Source organism: Trachurus trachurus, assembly GCF_905171665.1.
Source record: "Trachurus trachurus genome assembly, chromosome: 22".
Classification (NCBI taxonomy): domain Eukaryota; kingdom Metazoa; phylum Chordata; class Actinopteri; order Carangiformes; family Carangidae; genus Trachurus; species Trachurus trachurus.
The window spans coordinates 14961523-14986109 of record NC_139907.1 but is presented as its reverse complement, the minus strand read 5'-3'; the positions used below and the strand labels follow the sequence as shown (position 1 = coordinate 14986109).

Here is a 24587-nt window from a genome sequence, read left to right as displayed (position 1 = left end):
CATGGCACACCTTAATGTGCAGGTGCCTTTAATACTAGAATAAGTCATCTGAGATTGGGAGGGCAAAAAAGCCCCACTCAAACAGATGGTGTCCATAAAGCATGGCGTAAAGCTCTCCCAGATGTTGAGAGGTGGTTGCAGATCTAGTGACATGCAATGTGCGGGAGGAACTGGTAATGCAGAGTGTATTAGTGGTCTCTTTATGGGTGCATTAGGTGCTGTGGAGGGTAATGTGGGGGCTGCCGCTGCTGCTGCCTGTGAGCTACAACCAGGCTTTATGCTTTGATGAACCTACCCTTGAAAAACCAGGACATCCGTGCCTGTACTCCGCCGAGCCTGGAAGACACCTCCCTCTCTTTAGCCTGCTGGAAAACATAAATCAGTTTCTCATATCATCATCTAGTCATATTCAATGCATATGAAGCTCTAATCAGTAAATCTGTCAGCTTTCTCCCCTTTCAGTGATATATCAGATTCATAATACTCTTCCACATATGCAGTAAATCTCTGACAAAGCCTATGTTTCTTAAAACTCAAAGACGGAGTTGCATGAAGCGGAGAACTTGACTTGAAAACAGGCAGAGGGAGTGGAGTAGCAGTTCAGTCTAGGACGCCGCTGTACTGAAAGCTCCAGTGCATTCCATAGTGTCATCTCTCTCCTTACCACTAAACAGCAGCCCAGACAGGAAGCCAGAATAAATTTCCCCAGTTCATTGTCCCCACTGAGGACTAGCAGAACATCTCAGTCTGATTAATGGCTGTACACTGTCTAATGAACAGTAATTGAATGGTATAATGCAGCAGGTCCTTAAAAGCCCAGAGGAATCGTCTTCCTCTGCCTAGCTCCCAGGAAAAGCAAGGCGGTGACATTGTCTACAGTTGATTATAGTTGACCTTGCATGGGGGCGAATAAGGCCTTTGAAATGGCTAACCTAAGCTTCGGGGAATAGGGGCACGGAAAAACCAGCTGAAAGACAAATGAAATGGACTTCCATTGGAAAGGGAAAGGAATGGATCAATGCAGCGGTCAATAATGATTCGATTTTTTATCACAAAATTCTTAAGAAGAGGAAGACGATTGATCAAACATCCCTAGTTGTATTGGCATTTCTAACAATATTAATTAAGAAAAAATGCTTAGCTGACTGGTTGATAAATCAGCCAATATTGTTAAATCAAAACAAATGATAGTTGTAAACACGATACCACGCCGGCGAGTGCAAATCTACCCTTGTCCACATTTCCTAAAAGTGTATGACATCCACAACATAGACGGAGTCGCCCCTCGTGAAATCAATCAGCTCTTTAACAGAGTGCACTCTAAAGGAAAACCCAACCTTCAGAAAGCCCAACAAAAGTCAGTCAAGTGATTATAAGAAAAGCTTTGATAAATGTGAATTGGGCTCGAGCTCGCCATCCTTCGCTCTCTTCCACTGAGATAGCCTGCCTTCACTCCCAGCGGACATCTCCACTTGGCAGAGATGCTGAATCTCGTTATTCTTTATTTGGCCCGGACCCCACAGGTCAATATTGTGCGCACACCACTGCCTTGCCTGTGTACTGTCTGTAAATGTATTCACCATTTAAATTCAATGCAATAAATCATTTAAACCTTCGGCTGAAAATGTAATCATGTAATTGAATTTGGTCATCAATATCTACTATATACATGCACATATACGGGGAGTACACGGGGCATTTCACAAGCACATATGAGCACCGGAGTGGGAGGAAATCTGTCCGAACTCTGTTCAAAGTATGAGTCATAGCAGTGCAGTTATCCCTCATTATTATTCACAGCCCTCTAAATGATGAGGTTGCTGACAGCAAGACAGCGACAGTCTGTTTGGCCTCAAAGGGAAAAGAGGAGAGTATGCATGAATGATGGTTAGACTTTAGGTGAGGTAAGTCTCACCTGCAGCATCATTATGTCTCGTCTGACAACGACTTTATAAATATAATGTAATCCTAGATAAAACATTGGTGAAGATAAAACAAAAAATGCTACGAATAACAGTTTTGGTATGGTAGAACTAACACTTCATACATATCTGACTCAAATGATGTTCTGAGCACTGACACAGTTTCCACAACTGTAGTGGAAACTGCAGTTAGTTACAGTCCAGATGTGTTCCTGCATGTTTTTGAACTGGCGAGCTTGTAACAGATGTCCTCCCTTCTCTTAATGTCAGTCTTTCTTTGCTGACAAATCAAAAACTGCTTGACAAGATAATTATTGCAAAGAGTAGCTGAGTATGTGCAGGGATCATCAGTATTATTATTATTATTATTTTCCATTATCTAATGGTCATTCCTTGCAATCCATAGCCAATCTGAATCAGCAACATTGGTGTATGACTAAAAGCGATAAGTAATGAATTAAGCTATTGATGAGGTCTTTAGCCGGGGTCATAACTGGCCCCCAGAAGTCAATAATTATCCCGATAAGAATATCTTTATTGCAAAAGTGCACACGGCAGCAAAATCATCACCACACCAAAACATCCCCCTATGGTGTAATTGCCACTGCTTGAAATTATAGTTTTCATTAAAACAAAATGTTCAAGGTTATTGATTGCTTAAATAAGACTCAATATCTTCTCATTTCAAAGCTGAATGAAATTGCTTGGAATAGTAATATCACCCAACTACAGTGTGCATTCATCACAGTTACACTGCCTCATATTGCCGTCCCTCGGGGATTATTAGAGCAAAATAAGTGTATTTAAATGAGTGTAATTTCTAGGAACCAAAGATCCATGCAAAAACATCTGTATGCGCCGCTCAGCCGTACTTCATCACTGTGAACGTACACAATAACCAGAGTAAAAGACAGACATCAAATACAACCACATGCTGTTATGGAGCTCGACTCTAATAACCAGCACAAACTTCTGTGTATTTTTTTCTAAGCTTGAGGCCGTGATACACACAGTATCTTTGGCTGCAGCAGAGTTTTCACAACTCATACTATATAAAGTTGTACCTGAGGCTCAGGTGTCTTTAATCATGTGTCTCCAGTGCCAGTATTGTGCCCTGTGCCTTTCACTGACTCTCCATGCCCTGAAGAAAGGTTGCACTGGCAAATACACAGACCACAAATAAACAGACAGAACCATGGAGACTGAAAAACAAGTTATATACACATTAGATTCGAGTATAGTTGCTGGAAGCAGGTCTATGTGATGCTCTTGCAATTATGGAAATGGTGATTACCATAATTGCTGGTTAGAGCACTTTTATGTGACCTAATCCAAAAGCAAATGAAAAAATTGGACATAATAATAAAGCAAAACTGAACTAAATGTGAAATAGTTACTACATAGAACTTATAACAAGGGTACTTACATTCTTCCTGGAAGCTGCAGACAAAAGACCTCTGCAGACACAAGCTGTCTGAATCATGGAGGGGGGCCTTGCAGGGACTCACAGAACAACTCCTGTCTTCATACTCCTCTTCAACTATTTTGGCCTCAACCTGCAGGAAAGGAGAAAAAAAAATCCCCCTTGGCTCACACTGTACTGTACTGCTGTATTGATTTTGCTAAATATTTATATATTTATGTAACTTGTTCTATTGAGCATTCATTAGCCTTATACTGAGCAGAAAATGATGCTGCACTGTGCTACTACAAGTATATTCTTAATTCTGTTTGAAGCTGAAAAACACACAGAAAGGTAAAGCTTAATGGGAGGAAAATGGGGAGACGATGATACACTGTAAGCCATGCATTTTGCAGCAAAGCAGCCAAAGCAAATGTAAACAGCTTGTTGCACTGTTTATAATGTTTACATTTGTCTTCCATGGTGGCAAGAAGTAAAATGATCCAAACTGATGAGTTCAGTCAGTAGCACACTGTTAATTTAACTGGAATCAGCACATGGGCCTGTGTGTTTATCTTTGGTGATGTTGATGTTAGTGATTTTGGACTGGATTCAATTCTTACTTCCCGTTAGATAAACAGGGTGTTAAAAGACCACATGCTAAAATTTGACCTCATAAACTGCAGTATTGTATATGGGTCACCTGATCAAACTGGCAGATCCACCTTCACCTGGCCGTCCTCCTGCACCTCTGCCTCTGCTGCCATTTTGCTCCTTTTGTTTTGCGCACTGAACACACTGCCCTCTGAGAAAAGTGATTAATCACAATTACCTCATCTGCTGGCAGTCGCCATCTCATTCTTCTGCACTCTCTCTCTCTCTCTCTCTCTCTCTCTCTCTCCGTCCCTCCATCCCTCACTGCCCTCTCCCTTTTCCTTCTCCTGTTGAACTTCACTCGAGATCAATGTTGCTGTCAAGCCATTTATTTATTTAGAATGGTCCCGCAGACCAAAGGGCCACAGAAAGCCACAGCTGCCGTGCCACAAATATGGCCAGCCAGCGTGAACTTTGGGTCCAGGGTTAGTCCCTGACAGTGACAGGCCGCTCTTGATGCATGTGGGGAATAGCTTATATGGCAACGTCACAGTGTTTCTGTCCTTGTAAACAAACTCCCTTTTGTCTCTGGCTGCTGGATCTTATACCGGATGGAATGTGAATAATGAAACGCACTGCAGAGCTTGAATGGCCTCAATTAATTTCATTTAAATAGTACTGTAAATAAGCAGGCACTGTAAATTAACCGGTGATAAAAGAAGCAATGTATAGAAACATAGTTCAGTGGTTCACAGGTTTAGCTCAAAGTGGAAATTACACAGCTGCAGAAGATGTAGACTTTATGTTTCTGTTTTTCACTCAGGCATCACATTTGGATCTCTTTCTACACTCACTTTTGCTAGAAGAAGGCAAAATGATGAAATAAATCAGCTGCCAAAAGCTGTGATCCCATACCCGGTGTTGGTTGTGAAAACTACATTTCCCTTTTGAAGGCTTCTAAGAGTAGATTTAGTTGCAGGGAAGACTCATAGCTTTTATCTTTTTAACTGTTGGGCCTTTGGTGATTCCTTTTGAGAGAAGAAACCATACTGTACTATGGGCATGATCAGGTATCCACAGCATGGCCAAGAAAGTGCACCCTGGCCTGGCTACTAATATAAGCCCAACAGGAGAAATATGTTATTTTTCTTCCACTATGAAAGGATGGAAGGTTTCAAACTGTGGCGATTATCCAATTTATTCGACCACAAAATATCATGTTATTCGTGGCCCAGGATGAGTCTTTCAAGTTGAGTCGCTGTATTACTGAGCACAGATGGTAAAACAAACACCCATGAAACAGTGCCTACTGAATAACTAAACAGAACAAGATACTTACTCTACAGTAATGATATAGAAAGTATCACTTTTAAACAGCCAGACTGCTCAAATGTTCAAACCCATCAATCGAGCCGAATATTTTGTCACTCCAATGAACTTTTGTCAGCATTTTTTGGGGGGGATTAATATCTTATTGCCATTTAGATTTCTGCATCAGGAGAAAATTGGAGCATTTTGTTTCCCCCCACATAGTTAGCAGGGATTTCTGGATTCATATTCAACAAAATGGCCTGATTGAATTCATCTATGATTTAAGCCCCCTTGACGGTGTTTGAAGTCTTGTTCTGTTTAATATTCACAGAAAAGAGTCATGTTTCTTTCAAAGAGCAGCGAGCTGTGTTCTGTTTGGACTTTAAAGAACAGGTTGAGCATTCAAAGAAAGCTCCTCCACCTGCCAAATTTTGGATTTACTCTATGTTTGCAAAACACACACACCACACGAGTCCTATCTCCACACTCACACACAGAGGAATATGTAGTTGTGCACACACATACTGTGCCCAAACACATGTATATAGATATAAGTTTGTCTTTGCCAACAGGTTTCTGCATGTTGTCATAGTGAGAGAGGATGGGCTGGAGGAAGAAACAACACTCAGAGACAGAAAGAGAGAGAGGGATTTCTATAGAGCTGCTGTGCCTACCCCCTATCGAGAAGAGAACTGGGTTTCTGGACAGCTGCCTCTGTTGTTTGGTTCTCTCTGGCTTAGCTGTGTGTTTCTTCATCTGGCCTCTGGCTGTGTGCTCAAGGTCCTTTCTAAAGCCTGTGTGTGCAAACTACATGAGGAGACAAAAGAGTGGAGAATACAGGAGCAGAGATTAAGGCATATTTTCACAGACTTCTCTGTGATTCATCATTGACTGTTTTTTTGCTGTTGTTCTGTAAAGGGTGAGAAGAAAAAAGACAAAACACGATGGGTGAAACTTGTTTCTGCTCTCTTTTCAACGCTTTTTTACATTTTCCATTGACCTCAATTTTTCATGAGTTGATATGCTTTGTAGCTCCCCCGTGACTCCTACTGTATTGAATTCATCTGGTTCCAATACATCCCGTGCACAACCTATCAATCACTTGGGAGTGTGGCAAACTAATCATTTATTGATGAAATGGGGCAGCCATGAATTTCTAACTGCATTTGTCTTATTTATCAAGCCAGATCAAACAATGAAAATCCAAACAAGCTTAAAGGGAAAGGGAGGGAGTCGTAGGGAATAACTTATTCTTCAGCAGTAGACAGCAGAAGGTTATTGATGGAGAGGAGAGGGAGAAGAAAAAAAAACAGGCTTGGGACTTAGTTGCATTGTGGGAGAGTGAGGGAGCAGGAGAGGAAAAGAGAGAAAAGAGAGAGGGAGCAGCAGGGAGAGTTCAGAGTGATGTTCAGACAGCAGGGTACACATCTGAATTAATGCTTCCACAAAAGGCAATTTTCTCCTCACGGGCTCCTCATCCCCTCTGTAGGTAGCAAGGTGAGGTATGTCTCCCTTACAGAGAATGAGAGACACAGAGAGCGGGAGAGAGCAGACTTAATGTTTCTTTTCAGCTACAGTGCTCTTTACTGCGGCTGCCTGGCTGGATCCCTGGGCTGGCTCGGGGGATAGTGTAGTGATCTCAGGCTTCCACCAGAATACACTTCTGGCAATGGTGTTTGCAAGCTCACTAACATGGAGTCTGGGGAATAACCGCGTTGTTTCTTCACTTGTTTGCTTTCTTTAATGCAGAGGCAAAGTCTGTTGGTATTCTTTTGAATTTCTACAGCCGTTGGTGGGCCGAGGGAGAGAAATAAAACAACAAAAGAAGAGTGAAGTTTTGCCTTGTATATTCAGCGATGGGGAGTTGAAACAGAGTTCACACTCCAGTGCCGTAGTGTCCACAACCACACGAGATCAAAGACGGAAGAGCAGTGGCACTGTCGCAGTGGTAAGCTGTTAATTCAGTTTCGTAACCTCAATTCATCCGTTGAGTGATGTGAAACAACTTTTATGCTGAAGATGGGAGTCAAAATATATCTGGGCTGGGCAGTCAAAAAAATTTGAACAGCGTGTTGTGCATGTTTACAGCTCGGTGCCGAGATGCAAATAGATGCTTATTTAAATCAACAAAGTTATATCAAGACCGTCTCACTCTGGGAGGGGAAAGCAGAGGACGAGGGGCGCTGCAGAGCTGGGAGAGTACAGTACAAGAAGCAGCGCAACTGTGAAACACGGCAGTGGAAAAGCTGAGGTCATCTCCCCTCTCGTTCTGCATTACATATCTACAGTACCGTGTCCTGTGGGAGCAGACAACTGTGTGTATCAGGAGGCCCCAGAGAGAGAGAGACAGAGGGAGAAAGAGAGTGCAAGAGTTAGTGCGAGAGGGGCTCAGGGGGACCCGAGCAGCAAGTAATCTGTAGCCCTCTCAAGTGGCAGAGAACAGGAGTCAACAAGAGGACACTGTGATATGATAGCCAGGGGAAAACAGGGGTCCCAACCAATTGGACCGACCAGCCTCCAGCCATCGTGACTGTGGTATCAGTAGGAGCCACTCCCAAGGCCGGGTCCTCAGCGGAGCAGACATGCTGGCAGCAGCAAGGGGGTATAGTTTTCCACGGGGCATTGCTACTTCCCCTAACCGATGAGCTCATCCAAGAAAAGCAGAGGAATGGGAAGCAGCGGCGAGTCGTTGCTGGTGTCAGAAAGTGCTGCACTTGGAGGTTTAGTCAGACTTTCTGGGCTGTTTTCACAGGATGCTTAGTGTAAAGTACAAATGCGCCGCTCATTCTGATTACTGTAATGTGAAAGTACTTTGCTTTGATGCACACCATTATTCTTTTTTTTTACCCCCTCTTTGTCTCTTTGCATTCTGCTCTCCCCTATTAATCTTCTCTTTCTGCTATGTCTACCTCAAAGTGTTCTACCTCATCATGTCTGTGAACACCTAACTCAGCATATATGCTCGCTTCCAACAGGGACATGGTGTGCTGGAGAGTTTCAATATTACACTCTGCAGAGCCGTCAGCTCAGACTTCAGTAGTTGCTCCAGACCAGATGTCTCATTCAGCGGTGCAGAAACGCTCCGCCGCTAGGTACAGACGGGACAGGACAGACACCATTACCGTACAGTGAGGTGGCATGAGCAAGGTTACATTTTACACAGCCTCACTTGGCATGTTTAAATTATCTTTTTACAGGCATTTCTATCCAGACTGCTGTTGTTTTGTGAGGTCAAACTGGAATTAATGGCAGACATGACCCTATAAATGTATGTATAATCAGTAAGCTAAACAACTGACAGATCAAGACAGAGTGGGCAATATTTGTCACATGTATCTTTCCCCTCTGAAAGGTCCTTATTAACTGGTCAAATCATGTTTACAAATTCATGAGGGATGAGACGAAGAGGCAAGGGGAGTAAAATGCGGCAGCATCATGTCTTGTGAATGACTAATACTACAATGAGCTGCTGGATGCAAAACACAGCCATAGCTCTGTCTCTGTCTCCACCTCATGGTACTGTGTGAAATGGCAAAAGCTGTGGTCTTGGCATTTCAGATTCACTCACCCAGTGTGCTCGGACTGAACCTCAGTAAAGCAAAGTTGGATACTAGTGTGGTTTTTCATCTGTTGTTCTACGTCTGGATATGTTTTAATGGGCTCAAAAAAAAAAGCTTCAAATAAGGCACAGCAGTAAAGCTGATTCAAATAAACTACTAATAAATATTCATGTTTTTTTCCTTAGTTTAATGGAAGGCAACCACATATACAGCTAGAGATGAGGTTAGGGGTATTTTTCTCCATCTGAAAAAATTGGCATCTGCCACCGCACTGTCATCTTTCATGGTTAGAAAAATCAGATGTCAGACACATCTCTCACACGGGGGCCCCATCGCTACCTCAACCTGCTGAGTGAGCATATTCTCATCTTCAGTGTGTGATCTGGTGTTCATCTCGGGGCCCACAGCAGTGCAATCCTCACATGGATTCAAAGCATTTCACTGTCTACTTAATCACAATACAAATTGTCCCGGTTCTGGTTTGAATAAGAGATTTTTTCTGTTGTTTTCAGTCAGTGAAGTCCCCCTGGTGCATATGATCTGTCTATGAGGCTCACTGCACTTGATCAAGTGGGCCAGTCCGTCTCTGTGGGGATTACCCATCAAAGTGGAAAGCAACGGTAACTCAATGCCTCCCGCAGACAGTGATTGATGATAGCGCTGTTTCATAACGAATTACACCCCCACAACAAGTCTCACACGTGGGAAATGTTAATTGAAATGCTGTGTGCGCAAAGATATGCTTTTCCACTGTGATGCTATCAAGGTGTTACAACAATAAACTGAGGTGAAATTAGGGGGGGGGGGGAATGTAACAGTTTTGCATGTTGCAAGAATGTGAACAACCAGATGGCAAACTGCACCCAACTCTGAAGCAGCTGTACTCACCACATCCTTTGCATGTCTTGTCTTTCTAATAGGAGGCAGGATGTCTTGACTGCAGGGAAGAAAAGGGGAAACCAAAGCTGACAAAGACATTTTTCCCTTTCCTTTTTTAATCAATACAGGAACCCAGCACTTATTTGATTTGTATAAATAAAGACTTATGTCACTGACTAAACCAACATAATGCGTGTACCTTCCAAAATAAAATCCCCTTGGGACCTTCTGCTCATAGAGTGTTGAACTTTTCTGCGCCACCTGCAACACGGTTGTTCTCCAGTGCACTGGAAACCGCAGACAGGGTCTCCATCTAATAAGCAAAGCCTGGAAATCCAAGTAAAGAAACAGCACAAACTTAAGCAATACATTGTGGTTGTTTCATGTTGTTCTTTATAAATACCAGCAGGTTTATAAGCAGATATTGCCGAACAAGCTCTTTTGGATGAATTCCAGTCAGCACATCACAAACCAATATGATCCCAGTCACTAATTAGAAATACTTCTACTCTGATAAATGCATTTGAACTGAGGGGGAAATAATCTGGGCCATTGAATTTACATTACATGAACCCAAAGAGGGCCCAGTTGTTCAAAAGGTGTAATCTGGATAAAAATTATCCGGATTTTGAAATCCCCTTTTTTGCTATCCAGGATCACGTAATCTGTTTTGCTTTTATCCCAGTTGTTCAAAGCAAAGTTGGATTGGATCAGTCTGATCCAAATCCAAATTTTCAAGATTACCAAATCCGGATAATGAGTGCTCTCGATGGGACTGTGCATCACAATGAAGGCTGATTGGTCTAACAACAGGTAGAACAGCAGCATGAGGTCCCTCAAAGTGTGTTTATTTGAAAACGGAGTGCATGCATTGTTTTCTGTGCTCTTTGTTGTTTCTTCAATGTCTTTTAAACAGCCAGACTCCATCTGGTTGGGCTGTTAAAATAAATTTAAAAAAGCAAATATACAGTACATTAGTGAAATTGTGAATATTTCCCCATGTGTTTCAAATTCAAACTTCAAATTTCAAAATTCAAACTTCAAATTTCAAAATTCAAAATTCAAACTTCAAGTTTTAAGATTCAAACTTCAAATTTCATTAAATTCAGTTTGGGGAAAAGTAGTTGGGGGAAAGTTTTTCAGTTGTAGAATATTCAAAAGTTAACATTATTTACTAATCACTGTTGTGGTTTAAAATTAGGTGCAAAATATAAATCAATAACTGTATATATACTACTTTATGAATATTGTTTATTTGACCGGTTTGAATTTAATTTAAATGATATTTTGTTCCTGAAATCCCCCCTGAATCCACCCAACTGCTGGGATCAGAATAATCCTGATTTTTTTGGATCAAAGTTATCCCGATCCTACTGAAAACCATCCCTGTCCCTGCTATGAGGCTACATATCCTTACCTTTTATTTTGTTTTATTTGGGTATTGGTAACTATGTGCTGGAGGTTTTCTATCTATAGTAGCCTATGCAGATGCTGATACAATCCACTGATACACAGTTCAGTTTTACAACATGATTTCACAAATCAAGTGAATAAGGTTACAACCAGCTTACTTTAACCCTCAGCACCACCTCGTCTAAACCTAGACTAGAATCTACCATATCTTTATTATTTTATTAGGCTATTACTATCGAGGATAATAGATGCGCTTCCATTAGTTTATTGCTACAGTTGTGTGTTTTTGGAGTAGTAGTATATTGTATTAACCACTAGGTGTCACAGTTACGAACTTCATTGTGAATCTTGGTGTTGGGGACAGTTTGGCCGATGTGGGACACCGTAGTGTTGAGGTGCTGCTAATTTCTATAAGGTAAGCCTGTATCGGAAACAATAATATAAATCGCACATTCGGTCTTTTTTTTTTAGTTACCCTGTCTGTAAGAAGTTACTACACCATTTGCCGCGGTCTGTGACATCAACATCATTGTTAGTATTTGCCCTGATGCTCGTAAATTTGGCTAGCCGCCCTCCCGTCAATCATGTGCACCTGTGCAGTTGAAGCAGTAATGTTAACGTACCGGTATGTGGGATTCGTTTTTGAGACCCTAACTGACAGTTTTCCGGTCATGGAAAACACACAAAGCAAGAAAAAATAAGTTAAATGTCATAGAAAAACTCTTACCTCTGTCTCTCTGTGACTTGTGAGTGAATGCAAACGATTTAAAAGCAAAGCACATGTGCTACATCCTGGCTAGCCAAAGATATCAATCCCAGCATCCCTAGCCCAGCTCTGCCCTAGCCCAATAGCAGCCCACGTGACACTAAGCAGCCAATCAAATTTTGGGATTATTGCGCAATAATCTTTCAATCATAATTAAATTAAAATAAAATACCGGTAATCGTATTAATAATGATGACATAATCGTTTTTTTTGTTTGTTTTTTTATTTTTATTTTATGGACCCCTTAGTTTCTTCCCTTTCATCACTAATAGCATTAATCAAAACTAGCATAACTCTCTAATGTGGCTTCTTTCTGGATAAACATGTCCAATTTTACTCATATTTTACAAGCTCAAGTAAAAAAAAAAAAAAAAACGGTATAAGTAGGTGTAACAGGATGTTTTTTCTCTCCTTATTTTTATGCACTGTTGTGGTATCTCCCATTCACAGACCTTTTCTTCGCCACAGATTATCTGCCAATCCACTGTTAGACAGAGCTGTCTAAATTGTTTACCACAAAGGTAACCAGAGATTCCACCAACAATGGCACCTAATTGGTTTAGGCCAGACAAGTCCTGGTCAATGAAATGCATAATTCATCTCAGCATTAATTATTCATTTCTTAAGGGACGGGTGGTGGTGGGCTTTATTAGGAGAACTGCATCATGCATATTCAAATTCCTCATCTTAGAGCGGTGCAATATTATCTCAGCTGGGATGCCCATCCCAAAAAACAATAGCAGCCGGGGCTGTAAGACAACTTCTATTAATCACACAACTAAACCATTGAGGATTTTCAAAGAAGAAAATGTCATACTAACCCACGGTGTGTAATGTCTTGTTTTTGTCTTTCAGCAACCATTACGCTGTCAGACAATTACCAAGTGTAATTAATTTATTATTTTTGTCAAGCCTCTTGTGTTTAGTTGACACATTATTTTTTTTATAATAGTCATGTTACAGAAAATCTGTCTGTGTTAATTTGAGTTAGTGCAACAAACAAGACTGCAATGTGTTTTTAATCCACAGCATCAGCTTCAATTCACTGCCTAAGACAGATTTAAACATTTTCTCCGAGGAAATAATAATATAGAGAGATTACCAACAGTTAAGTCACAATAAATGTATCTTTTAAAGCATCACTGCTAATATGTAAATTAAAATGTATGTTTGTTTGTTTGTTTTTTGTCTTAGTGATGCTCCTCCTGTGAAATGCAGTGGGTGGTTTCCCAAAGAGATGACTCCTGTGCCTTGTCGAGTGGAGGATCAGGGAGCAGTGGTGGGAGAGTTTCACTTGACAATCTCAAAGGTCAATGCCACTCTTTTTTTTTTTAAATCACATATAATGTGCAATTTGTTATCACTGTTTCCCACAGTTGGTAAGTCAGAAGATGTAAACATGCACTGATTAAAGTGAGAAACTGGAATGTGGATGTTTTAAGATGTGAGGTCACTTGAGCTATTGCACCCAAAGGATCTTTTGCCTATGATTGTCAGAATTTAATTTAGCAACTTTAGTTTGAACAGTTATAACTTTAGTTGTTCAGTTATTACTTAACAGTTATAACTTTATCATCTGTGCTGTTTTTACTGTGTCAAAATATTTGGTGTCAAAAAGTCCAATAAATCTGTTGTAGACCATTACAGTGCAGTACAATTTATATGCACTGGGTGGTGGCTGTGTAACGCTGACGCAGGATTCAGTTCATAGCACTGTTCCACTAAATTTAGTCAGCTCAGGGACAGACAATAATGTACAAACATTGTGTCTCTTTCTTGGATTATTAGTGAATGTTTATTGTACAACAACCTCCACATAACTTCTTATATGGATATGAATATAAGATGCATAGTGTATTCGATTTCTCTCATTAAAAGCACCCAACTGGAACCAAAATCTTTCTTTAATTTCTTACGTTTTCTACAAAATCTACAGCCCTCTGCATTTGCTCATTTGCCTTGGTTGTTGATGGCACTGTAGCAGATATTGCTTGGTAAATACAGTAGTTTGCATAACAAAAACTTTAGTATATTACCTAGAATGCTGTTGAAAACATTAATGAACCACAGCATGTGAAATTAAGATTGCACTTAAAGTGAGTCAAATTCCAACATGTAGAACAAACACTCAGGTTATTGTGTGAGTTCAGAAAAAAAGGCTTATAGGTTTGTAAAGACAGAAAATAACGTTTGCACAACTTACATGCCATTTTGTCATCTTATTTACAGATAGAAAGAAACGCACAAACATTATCTTTTGTTCCATTATATTCGTCAAATCTTTTAGCAGCTGTTCACTACAGACTGCACTCAGACACTGTCTTTGTCAAATTCACAGACAAAATACATGGTTGGGTGGCACGCTACGTCAGTCCACTCTCCAGAGGCCAACATCTCGGCACAGTCCTCGTCGTCATAGGCGTTGTTGGGCTCTCCTTTCCTCCATTTGCTGAAAGTGGTCATGGGAGAGCGATCCACGTAGGTGAAAACACCCTCTCGGTCCAGGTCATGAATGCCAATGTAGACTCTGTTCAGGCCCGCCTCGGTAATGTATCCTGCAATGGCCGCGTTGGCTCCCTCATCCTTGGGCATGGCCAGGTGCCCTCCCCTCGTCTGACAGTAGACCTCGGCGTCGGCGTAGCGTTTCTCCTCCTTCACCAACAGATAGACTTTACTGTCTGTCTCTTTTATGCCAGCAACAGCTGCAGGGGAGGGCAGTGCTGAAAAATGAGCACTTGTATATCTATAAATTTCACATTGACATGCCCAGCATTTGCAGTACTTTGAGCAGGGGGAGGAAAGTAATAGCAAGGATAAAGGAAGTCAGACAAGAATTTTGAAATGTTAACAAAAGAAGTGCTTTAGAAGAGAGAGAAAAAAGGAAGAATGTGAAGATCATACCATTTTTAATGAATTTCAGTTCAGCGGAAAGTTGGGCCACAAGAATGTCCATTTCTCCAATCATCTTTCTCATGGGCGTGCACTCACATGGGATACCTGATAAGGCAAGAATGTGGTGGGTCACTACATCATACTAATGAATCATTCTCAGATATCGCCAAATGTTTTTATTTGGACCTGCAACAGTCTGACTAACAAGACAAATAAGCTGATGATATCTCACCTGGCTCTCCATCAGGGCCTCTTGGACCTGGATCCCCCCTGTCTCCTTTTACCCCTGGAATATGAAATGTGTTTGTTTTTTTATACAATATTTGCTTATTTATTTCTCAGTCAACAAAGCCACAGTTGTGTATTTTATAATAACCCTTCATTCCACTTGGGCCCACTTTTCCGTAACGTCCCATAATTCCTTTCTGTCCTTGCAGACCAGGTTGCCCTAAAAAAGAAAAGTCAGTGTGACAGCAACATGTTAGAACAGAAACACAGCATACATCTATCCAAATATCCAAATTTAAGTCAGTGAAAAAACAAGCTGAATTTCTTTTAAACCACTATTTACTTTTTCAAGGTAGGTCAATTTAAATGAAGAGTCTGAGACTTCTCTTTTGAAAGCATGAGAACACCCTCCACTCCTCATTAAGGTCTTCAGTAAACACTTTCACAGCAGTGGGATTCTGCAGATCATTTCTCCTCCAACCTCTCACCCAAATGTAAACACTTGACCATCTCTGGATAGCCTGTTGGTGATGTAACAGCACATTATCAGCCCAAGCAATGCGATCTTTACCCTAGTTCTTTTTTCTTTTTTTTTGTTTCAGCTTAGTGGTACTGGTAAACCAAAAAAAAAACGGAGAAGAAGAAGAGGATGCATAAGCATGTGTGTCTGTTAAATATGTTCTTATCTTCCCTTGTTGTGAGTACAAAAACTATACCTGGCTCTCCAGGAGGGCCAACTCTTCCCGGCCTCCCTGGTGCTCCTTTTTGTCCTTTCTCTCCCGGTTCTCCTTTTGTAGGGGGAAAAAAAAAAACAGTAAATATGAAGACAGATACTGTTTTTGTTCACCTTGTATTTTTTGTTTGTGTGTATAAGAATGACATGCCTTTGAGTCCAGGAACAAGGATCTGAACAGTGCAGCCCTCCTCTACCAAGTCCTGCCCATAAGATGTCTGCACTGATAAGAAACTCAACATCACAGACATTAGCACCATTAGTAGTAAGAGCTTGTCTCCTCTCATTCTTCAACATGGGCTGGTTAATGGGCTACACTGGAGAAACAAGAGAGATTACGAGAGTGCGAAATGATTAAGAATTATTCGCAAAACAAAACAATTTAAGTTGGGCTAAAGATATACGTATATTCAGAAGCAAAACAGTAATGCAACTTAATCAGATGATGTGTTAGCAATGTTGTACCCCATGGAGAATTGTATAAACATCCACCATACATCTGAAGCAGGCATAGATGGTAGCTTGATAAGGAAAATGATTAGTTTAAACCAATCTACTAAATCAAGTTCTGGTAAAAAATAGCTGTTTAGAAAGGACATATGAGAGTTATATCTGCTAAGACCAAAGACATTTTCAGCTTCACTTAGAAAATCTTTGCATTGAGTAACCCCTAAGGGAAAACAATAGTCAGAAAGGTGTAAACAGTGTACTGAATTTGAGAATATGCATGGCCTACCTGTAGAGGAACTCTCCAGACAGAGGGGAGAAGAACTGCCAGTTTGTAAAGACTTGCAGAGGCTTTGTACGATGGCGGTACTACAGAAACATTTCATGTTCCTGCACACGCACCACAGAATGTGTGTGATAGGACATTCGTAAACAGTTCACAGATAAAGTCCGAAGCAGCTGGGGCTCCACAGATAATTGGCTGGGAAAGTGGTCAAGTGATTGACAGCGGAGGGGCCGAATAAATCCTCCAACTGAACAACTTTGTCAGATGTTTAGAAAAGCAAAGGAAACTTATCAGGTATTTTAAGTTCCAGTTTGTATGAGTTTGCCTGAACTTTCTCCACTTTTTCAGGAAACTTGTCTCATGAGGGTTTGTGTGGCAATGGATAATGCACTACACTATATTAATGATGTGAGTTAGTTCTTCTAATTATATTCTTATGGTCTGTGTGATTAAAAACACCCTAAAATGCACCATATTTGTTCAGTGCCACACAGCATACTCTTATAGTTTCTTTTTAATTAAAAATTAATGTGTGAAGATGATGATACTGGTACACTAGACCCAAATATATACATATACATAAAAGTTGAATATGATAAGTTGTCGCCCAGGCCTCTACAAAACACTCTGGTTGGTGCTTCTGAGAAGAAGAGCAGAGATACTTGGTGTAACTTGAAGCTGACATTTACAACACAGTATTTCTCTTTTAACTTTTGTAATTAGTTAAATTTCATTTTCTAAGACATGACTACAAAGAGTTTGTAATAATATGCCTAAGAGTCATGTCTTCTGAAGAAATTAGAATTTTATATGAAAACTGTACTTCACTATATTGAGCTTCTATCACATTTTTCCACAGCTCACTTGTTCCTTGTGATGTTCAATTCTCCAGTGCGTCTCTTTCCTGCTCTTTGCCTGAAAGTGATTTGTAATTAGATTGGGATTTGTCCTAAAACATGCAGACCTGCTACTCCCCAATATGGCCACTTGATGGAGCCATTGCCTATGCATGCACAGTACAGGACTTGAAAATAAGTATCTCCAGCTATCTTTATTTGCAGTTTGTTAGTCAGTGACCCACACGTGTTATGATAGCAAAAGCCATTCATGCTTCAAGAAGACTTCAGTCTCAATAGTCTGTTTACTGTTGCAGTGCAGTGCTCTGTCTTAGACTTTGCCAGAGTGAAAAAAGATATGATCAAATTAACAAAACAGTGAGTCATTGCTGTATCCTAGTGGTTGCTAGACTGGGAAAAATAATATATGTCTGTGCTTGACGTCGTCAAGTGGTGCTTGTCTTTATGTGCATAATTTAGGAAGTCGTGCAATTACTAACTTGGTCTTAAACCTGTGAACATAAAATGCCATGTTAATGTTTACATGCTGTCATCTAGTGTCTGTAATGAGATATGGTTCAATAGGGGAGTATCAGATGTCCTAATTAGATTTAAAAAAACCCAGTGGCTGCTCTCAGTGGTGGATTGGGTGTCTCCTTCAAAAATCCCCCCCAAAAGTTTTATATTACCTGCCTCTGAAATATTCATGACTCAAGGCAACATTTGCTGTGTCTTTTCAAGGTGGCCAATGAAGTAGTAGTAGTTGTGTGGACTAAATGTATCCCTTAACTCCAGTGTTAGGTTAGCACAAAGTAATTAATATAAATTGTAAAACTAGGCCACCCATGTTCACACACTGATTTATCTTTTTATCAAATCAAGTTTATACTAAAGCCTGAATGGGTGCAAGCAAGTGTACCTGCGACTTATCATTTCCCACTCCTATAATTTGTCCAGATTTTACACGTATGACAGAATGGATGTTGGATCACATAATCGCTTTAAATAAACATTATTGTTTTCTTTGTAATGTTGCCGTGTGAGAGAAATTGTTCATTTGTAAATATGGCCACTATCTCTCCCCATTTAAATGTTTACCTCTGTGGTGCAGAAAAGCTACCTGACACAGGATCTTACGAGCCGCACTTAAACGGCCCGTCAGTGACTGTACAGTCAGGGTGACGTCACCTGTGCTCACCGTAGCGCGAGCGCAGCCTGTCATCCAGACAGCCTGCTGCTCCACTGTCCGGTCCTGTCCTGTCCTGTCCTGTCCTGTCCTGTCCCAGGAGGAGAGAAAGACCGAGAAAGCTGGACTACAGCGACATCCGCATGAGGGACTTAAAACCTGTCACTGTCTCCCTGCACGTACATTTCGCTGTCTGAGGGATACGAGTCGTAAGTGTCCCCTCTTTTGTCCAACTTTTACACTTTGCAGCGAATAGCCAGGCTCAGCAGCAGCTCTGGGTACTGTATTAATTTCACAGAAGGTCAGCTATCATTGCTGGAATGAGTGCAGTTACTGTAGTTTTCTTTGTATGCTAACCACTAATGATTGTATCTGTTGAGCATCAAGCTTTACCCACATTAGGTATCAGACTCTCTCAGTAGTTATTCCTAAGGGGCTTAGTGCAGTTAGTTCCTTGTATAGACGGTGGATATTTGTATAAATTCATCTAATTGCCATGAGGTTATCTTGAGCTCAATCCAAAAGCCCCTGGAAAACCTTATAACAGTATATCACCTATGTACTGTACTACTGTGTTTTCCCATAGTAGCTTAATGTTTAACTGTGTTTTGAAGTGTCATGGTTTCAGTTTTTATTTTCCTATGCTGTGTTTTCATTCAGTTCCCTCATGTCTCCTCACTTTAGCCCTCTCTCATTATTGCAAAGTCTTCCTACCCTCTTTTAAACCAAAACTTAACCCTGTCAGACTGTGGATTTTAAAGGATGCAGCACTTGAAAGTATGAACTTTGCGTACGTGGGTCTTCATCCTGTTGCCCTGTGGTCATTATCCAATGATTTCCATGTCCCCTTTTGCCTGGTAGAGAACAGGAAACAAGAGGCAGGAAGCAAGAGGCGTGTTTGTGTGTCCTGCTTTGCCTCTGAGCCCCAGTCTCCCATTTGTGTGTGTGTGTGTGTATGTTTATGTTTCCTCCTTTTCCATACAGTAATTTTCTTTGTTTCATGTGACACTTTTGCAATTTGCATTGTCCTGCTAACTGATCACTTACTTTTATTTGCTAGGCTTAGCTCTCATTTGAAACGTCTCACCTCACTGTCTGGATTAGGGTCAAATACTAAGAGGATTTAAAGCTGCAGAGTCAAAGTTACTCATGAGGGACGGGTCTCAGCTGAGCAGTGAGTGATGCCTTTGCTTTGTGGTGTAGACTTTTAAGGTATAAGGTTGTCTCTCTAAGTGATATACCAGAGTGTTTGGGGGTTTGCCTTTAAAATTGCATGTGGATCCTTTAGCTCTTGGTTCAGGGAGCACCGCTGTACATGATGAAGACGGATGTGTTATATACAGTAGAGCCACGTCTACAGCAGACTGGCACAGATGGGATGCTTTTGTATATCAAACAAGCATTCATTTTGTCTTAAGCGCATTCTGTTTATTTCTGTCATTATACCCAGATCTGTGTCATCATGTTGGCTTGAGCTGGGTGTATTTCCTGTATGGACATATATAATAATGTATTTAAACTTAACTACAAGAAGGACATTTTTTGTGATTATCAGTCGTCCATGTTATGTTTGAATGTGTTTAAACACACCATTTAAAGCCCTACAGTTTTAGTGTGTGACAGGGATGTATTATATATAACCTTTATTTCACTTCGAAAGACCATTGAGGGGGAGTCCTCATTTACAATGGTGTCGAGAAAAGTTCACAGCAACACAACAAAACACAAAACAATAGGCACATAGTTGTCCAAGTCTCTGAAAGACACAGACAGAGCCTTTTCATTTGCCACAGTCAACTCTAATCAGTGTTGTAGAATAAGATTTCTGATTGAACTCTCAGTGTGAAGACAATTATTTGGCTCTGCAGAGAGGTTCAAAAGGCTTCTACCACTGTGCCACTCAATCAACTCCTTTTTGCTGTAGTTTTGGTCTTTATGATGGGCCGGTGCTTTGATGTGAGATATCGTCCTCTCGCTCTGCTGTTGGGCTACATGGCAAAGGGAACAAGTGTAAACAGAGTATTATTGCTCTAATAGTAGATATGCCATATAACAATAAAGTGAGATAACAACACACCATTTGTCTGCTGCTGTGGGTGTGGATTATCCAACACAGTTTTCAAAGATCTTATGATGTATTGTTACTGTATATATTTTGTATTTTTGTACAGTTGTTCATTAACATTGGTCGACAGCCGTTTCTCCAAATCATCCCGTTCTTGTTTGAATTTCTCACATATCTGTGCTGTCCTGCCCAGATTTAAAGCATTTGGTCTTGAATGCAGTGCTCCATACAGTCACTTTTCAAACTACTTAAACGTATATATTCTTATTTTGATAAGTTCACCTGTTCCTTGTGTTACAAAATCCCTCAAGTGAGTGGCAGATGGGAGAGTGTACATATGTGCAGAAAAGTCTACAGTGATCACTTGCTAGATGTAGGTGTATTGACCAGACCTGGCATGAGCTTTACAATGTACTGTAGCAGTAAAAGTCTATACCTGATGTTTCCTTATTAGTGTAGCAACCGAAGACTGAAATTATTTACTCATTTTACTAAAAATGTATCATGTAGCACAAATGAATAAAATATTCAAAATGTCTTTCCATTCCTTGTTTTAGTGCTCGTCACCAGATATATGGAGGTGATAACATTGTCCGTGAATGCTATCAAACAGAAGATGGTGAGCAATGCCAGATCATTGTTCCCTTTTGAATATTTGGTTATCTAGATTCAGCTGAAATAAACAGAGATGGTCACTCCAGGTTTTACCATCTCCGGTCCAACACTGTGCTGCTTTCATATACTGTAGTACCTGCTGAACTTTGAGTTCTTGTTGAAGGCTGCATCAGCATTTTCCAGCGACTATCGTTTCTGACATTTGACCTCAATCCCCGAGGCTAATTGGATCCTCAAGCATAACGTCAGCACTTTTACTTTGCAGAACTGTGGTCGCAGGATTAACTGTGAAGAACCAGACACCTAGTTTTCACCTTTGGTTGGTGAGATTATTAACACAAGATACAGTCAGAATTTTGCAATGGGGACGAACAACTGTTGTCATATAGAAGTCTAAAAAATACCCAATCTGCAGTTAGGCTTTCAAATGATGCAAACACTAAAACAGGTGGTTGCACCAACTTTCCTGTATTGACTGTCACTGGCTACGTTTTGGAAAATTAGCTAACTATGTAAAAGGACATACATTATTTAGTCAATAAGTATATTTACTTTACTATTCCCAAACAGTGACCAGTGTAAACAGAATGGCTACATTCACATTTTGAAAGCGTAGCCTCAGGATCAACTACAACAGACAGACCTAAGATGCGTCAAGCAGACAAGTGTATGTGAGGTTACCTGAGGTGCCATTGTCCTGACTCAGGCTTGCATCCCCCAGGAGACACCTTTAGTCATGTTCCAGTGGGAAATCCTACAAGATGAGTAGGATGAATAACAGGTTAATGGAAAGAAAAACAGATAGGTCAAGTTCCGGCGGATTGCTATTGTAATAAAAACATTTTTTACTGTCTTGTAGTTTAGCAAAGACTGTGAAGGGAAAGAGGAACAGGAACTGGCTGCCATGCAAATGGGGAGTAGGTGGTCATAGGGATGTCAGAAACAGTTGACAAATGATCTTCTCAGTCTTCAAATGAGCAATGCTGGCTTTGTTTTCTGTTTTTCACCTATGTAGCTCTGGAGGAAATGTGAATTACTTTTCGTGTAGCTTGGGGAAGAGACGAGAGCAGCAACTTTGAAGTGGATTCAGTTTTTTTTTAAGTTCTTCAGTGAAAATTGCAAAAGTGTGTTCACAGTAGTTTGCTTTTTTATTTTAAACTACATAATATGTGCTTTTATTTTATTTAAGGTTACCTTTATTCCACATTCTGTCTCCTTCCAGCTCCTGGTTGTGTAGGCGTGCTGACTGGAGGTAAGCCATGGAGGACGGGAAGCCAGTATGGGCGCCCCACCCTGCCGACGGGTTCCAGCTGGGCATGATCGTTGACATAGGAGCCGACACGCTCACCATAGAACCACTGAACCAGAGGGGCAAGGTGGGTCGTCACATACAAATACACACTCACATGCACACGTGCTACGTAGCTTTCTGTTTACAGGCAAATGGGTTAGGGACTGAGGTAGGTTGTTTTCCTTTTACATGGCTCAGCAAGTTGATGTGAGAATTGAACATGAATTGGTTGTTGTTTGCATTAATCCCAGGTGGGTCATCACCACATGGCTTTAATGAAAAAATGTCATGTATAAAATGAAAACTTTCTTTGTTTTCTATAGTTTCATCGGTCCCTGTCTAAAGTGCGAGCTCAGTTATAAAGGCGTTAGCACAACAATGTGTAAAATGTGAGAAACATGAGAGACCACATGTACAGTGGCATGAATAAATAAAGAGTGCAGCAGCAGGTGTGCTGATAGTGTTGCCTAGAGGGAGAGCGGCTCATTAGGAGGTAAAGGCCACCTGTTACACCTGAGCCGTCACATGTCCCCAGTAAGCAGGCCTCTGGTGTTTACAACAGCCATGCACCATAGCAGCTCCCTTTGCATGTGTTATCATCATAGAGTATATGGACCTTTCTGACATCAGACAGTTTGGCTTGTTAGAGTAGCAAAGGCACAGGTGTATCTAACAGCATTTCATTCAAGTGTCCAAGTAAGCTAGGACAGGACTCAGGCAGCTAAATGGAAATCAAACATAATTAAGTTTATTATTTCCTCTCAGCTTTTCTTTGTGTCATGTCGAAATGCTGTTATTGAATAATGTCTGTCCTGATGTGCCAGTGAGGCAGCATGCTAAACACCACTGCTCTTGTACTTGTATGTTTGTAGAGTAAAGTTCACAAGAATTAATCTTTTAATTTTTGGTTTAAAAATGCAGTTTTGTAGTTAGAAAACCTTAAGTTTGCACTTGGGTCTATTAAGATTTTATGGTTTCACTAAATGACTCAATGAAATGCAAATCTTTAAGTTACATTCAGCTGGAAAAAATTTTAATGAGTTTGAAGTGAACCTCGGAAAAGCGTTGAATCATTATCAGTTCATGTCCTATCGCCAGGCAGAAAATCTGTTTCATTCACTGAGGCAATGAAAGGCCCATTGAGTGTGTTTTTTTACTGCAGTGTTGAACTCATTAGTGCCTCATCTCTGTGCATGGCTCTCAGCCTGGCTGCCTCTTCTTCTTTGTCAATTTTATCGGTTAGACATTTCTCACATGGTTGTTATTGTAGATGGGCATGTCCAGACTGAGCCAAGGTACTGTAGCAGGCACACAAAGCAGATTCTGTTTATGTTAACAAGCTGTTGGTGGTAATAAACCATGCATCATAGCTCAGGCTGGGTCACAATCACACACACACACAAGCAGCGGCATTGATATAGGAAGTGTAATGAATATGTAAATGGGGGGAAAGAGGCTTTATTACATTGATATATGCTGCAGGGAATAACCAGGCACAGTCACTGTTCTGCTTTAATCAAGCCACTCATGACTGATTCTTTAAATGCTGAGCTTTGGTCGTTTTTAATAATACCGCATCTTGATTGGTTCCCACAAGAGCTGTTCAAAACACCAGCATCATCTCTCCTGCACCACACACACACATACTCGGTCACTCAGGTGTTCAGATCCTGTTGCGCTCCCACCAAATTATTCATTATCCTGCCATGTCTCCCCTTGTTTCTCTCACAGCCGGCTTGTTCCATTGAGTTTATTTCCATTAACTCAGACTCTTAAACAATAGAGTGAGAATATCAGTAACTAATTCAGCCTGGGAACATGTCGCACCAAACATCATTACTGTGATCTTTAAGCATGATGAATGATTCATGTTTATGCACGCTTGCTTAGCTTTTTGTGATGTTTAATATGTCTCTGTTTTATGGGATGCGGGGAAAATTAGTTTTGTGTCAGAAGCTTTTCAAATAACGATATGTAAACAATAAATAATCTTGTATTAAAAGTTGGCAGGGCCTTATGGAGACACTGTGACTTGAAGCATTTTATCATCAAAGCTGTTTATGTTACAGACCTTCCTTGCTCCAATGAGCCAAGTCTTCCCAGCAGAAGATGATGTCAACAAGCTCGTGGATGACAACTGTAAGTTACTGACCTTCAGATG

At 40.7% G+C, this 24587-nt stretch overlaps 3 protein-coding genes across 4 annotated transcripts in view; 1 reads left to right on the top strand and 2 right to left on the bottom strand.

The window, feature by feature from the left end:
- Positions 1-275: 275 nt before the first annotated feature.
- Positions 276-9981, bottom strand: dcdc2c (doublecortin domain containing 2C; the record flags this gene model as incomplete). Its single annotated transcript, XM_083998590.1, is given in 8 exon segments — positions 276-362; positions 3320-3478; positions 4028-4033; positions 4035-4129; positions 5904-6036; positions 9678-9726; positions 9868-9912; positions 9914-9981. Coding segments are annotated over 8 exon segments (642 nt in total).
- Positions 9982-13687: 3706 nt separating this feature from the next.
- colec11 (collectin sub-family member 11) lies at positions 13688-16539 on the bottom strand. Of its 2 annotated transcripts, none has more exons than XM_083997858.1 (7): positions 16437-16539; positions 15852-16017; positions 15684-15755; positions 15116-15187; positions 14972-15025; positions 14749-14844; positions 13688-14567 (listed from the first exon to the last, which is right to left on the bottom strand). In XM_083997858.1, exons 2-7 carry the CDS (start codon positions 15985-15987, stop codon positions 14158-14160), a joined length of 840 nt encoding a protein of 279 aa, XP_083853984.1. In that variant the 5' UTR covers positions 15988-16017; positions 16437-16539; the 3' UTR covers positions 13688-14157. The 2 variants fall into 2 exon arrangements, with proteins under 2 accessions (XP_083853984.1, XP_083853985.1); XM_083997859.1 differs by having other exon boundaries at positions 13688-14549.
- A 2011-nt stretch (positions 16540-18550) lies between these two features.
- The window catches only part of myo6b (myosin VIb), a 34178-nt gene continuing 28141 nt past the window's right edge, over positions 18551-24587 (top strand). Inside the window, exons 1-3 of the mRNA XM_083997888.1 lie at positions 18551-18664; positions 22358-22511; positions 24496-24565. Of these exons, the coding sequence (XP_083854014.1) occupies positions 22395-22511; positions 24496-24565 (187 nt within the window). The 5' untranslated portion in view covers positions 18551-18664; positions 22358-22394. The remainder of the gene's footprint in view (positions 18665-22357; positions 22512-24495; positions 24566-24587) is intronic.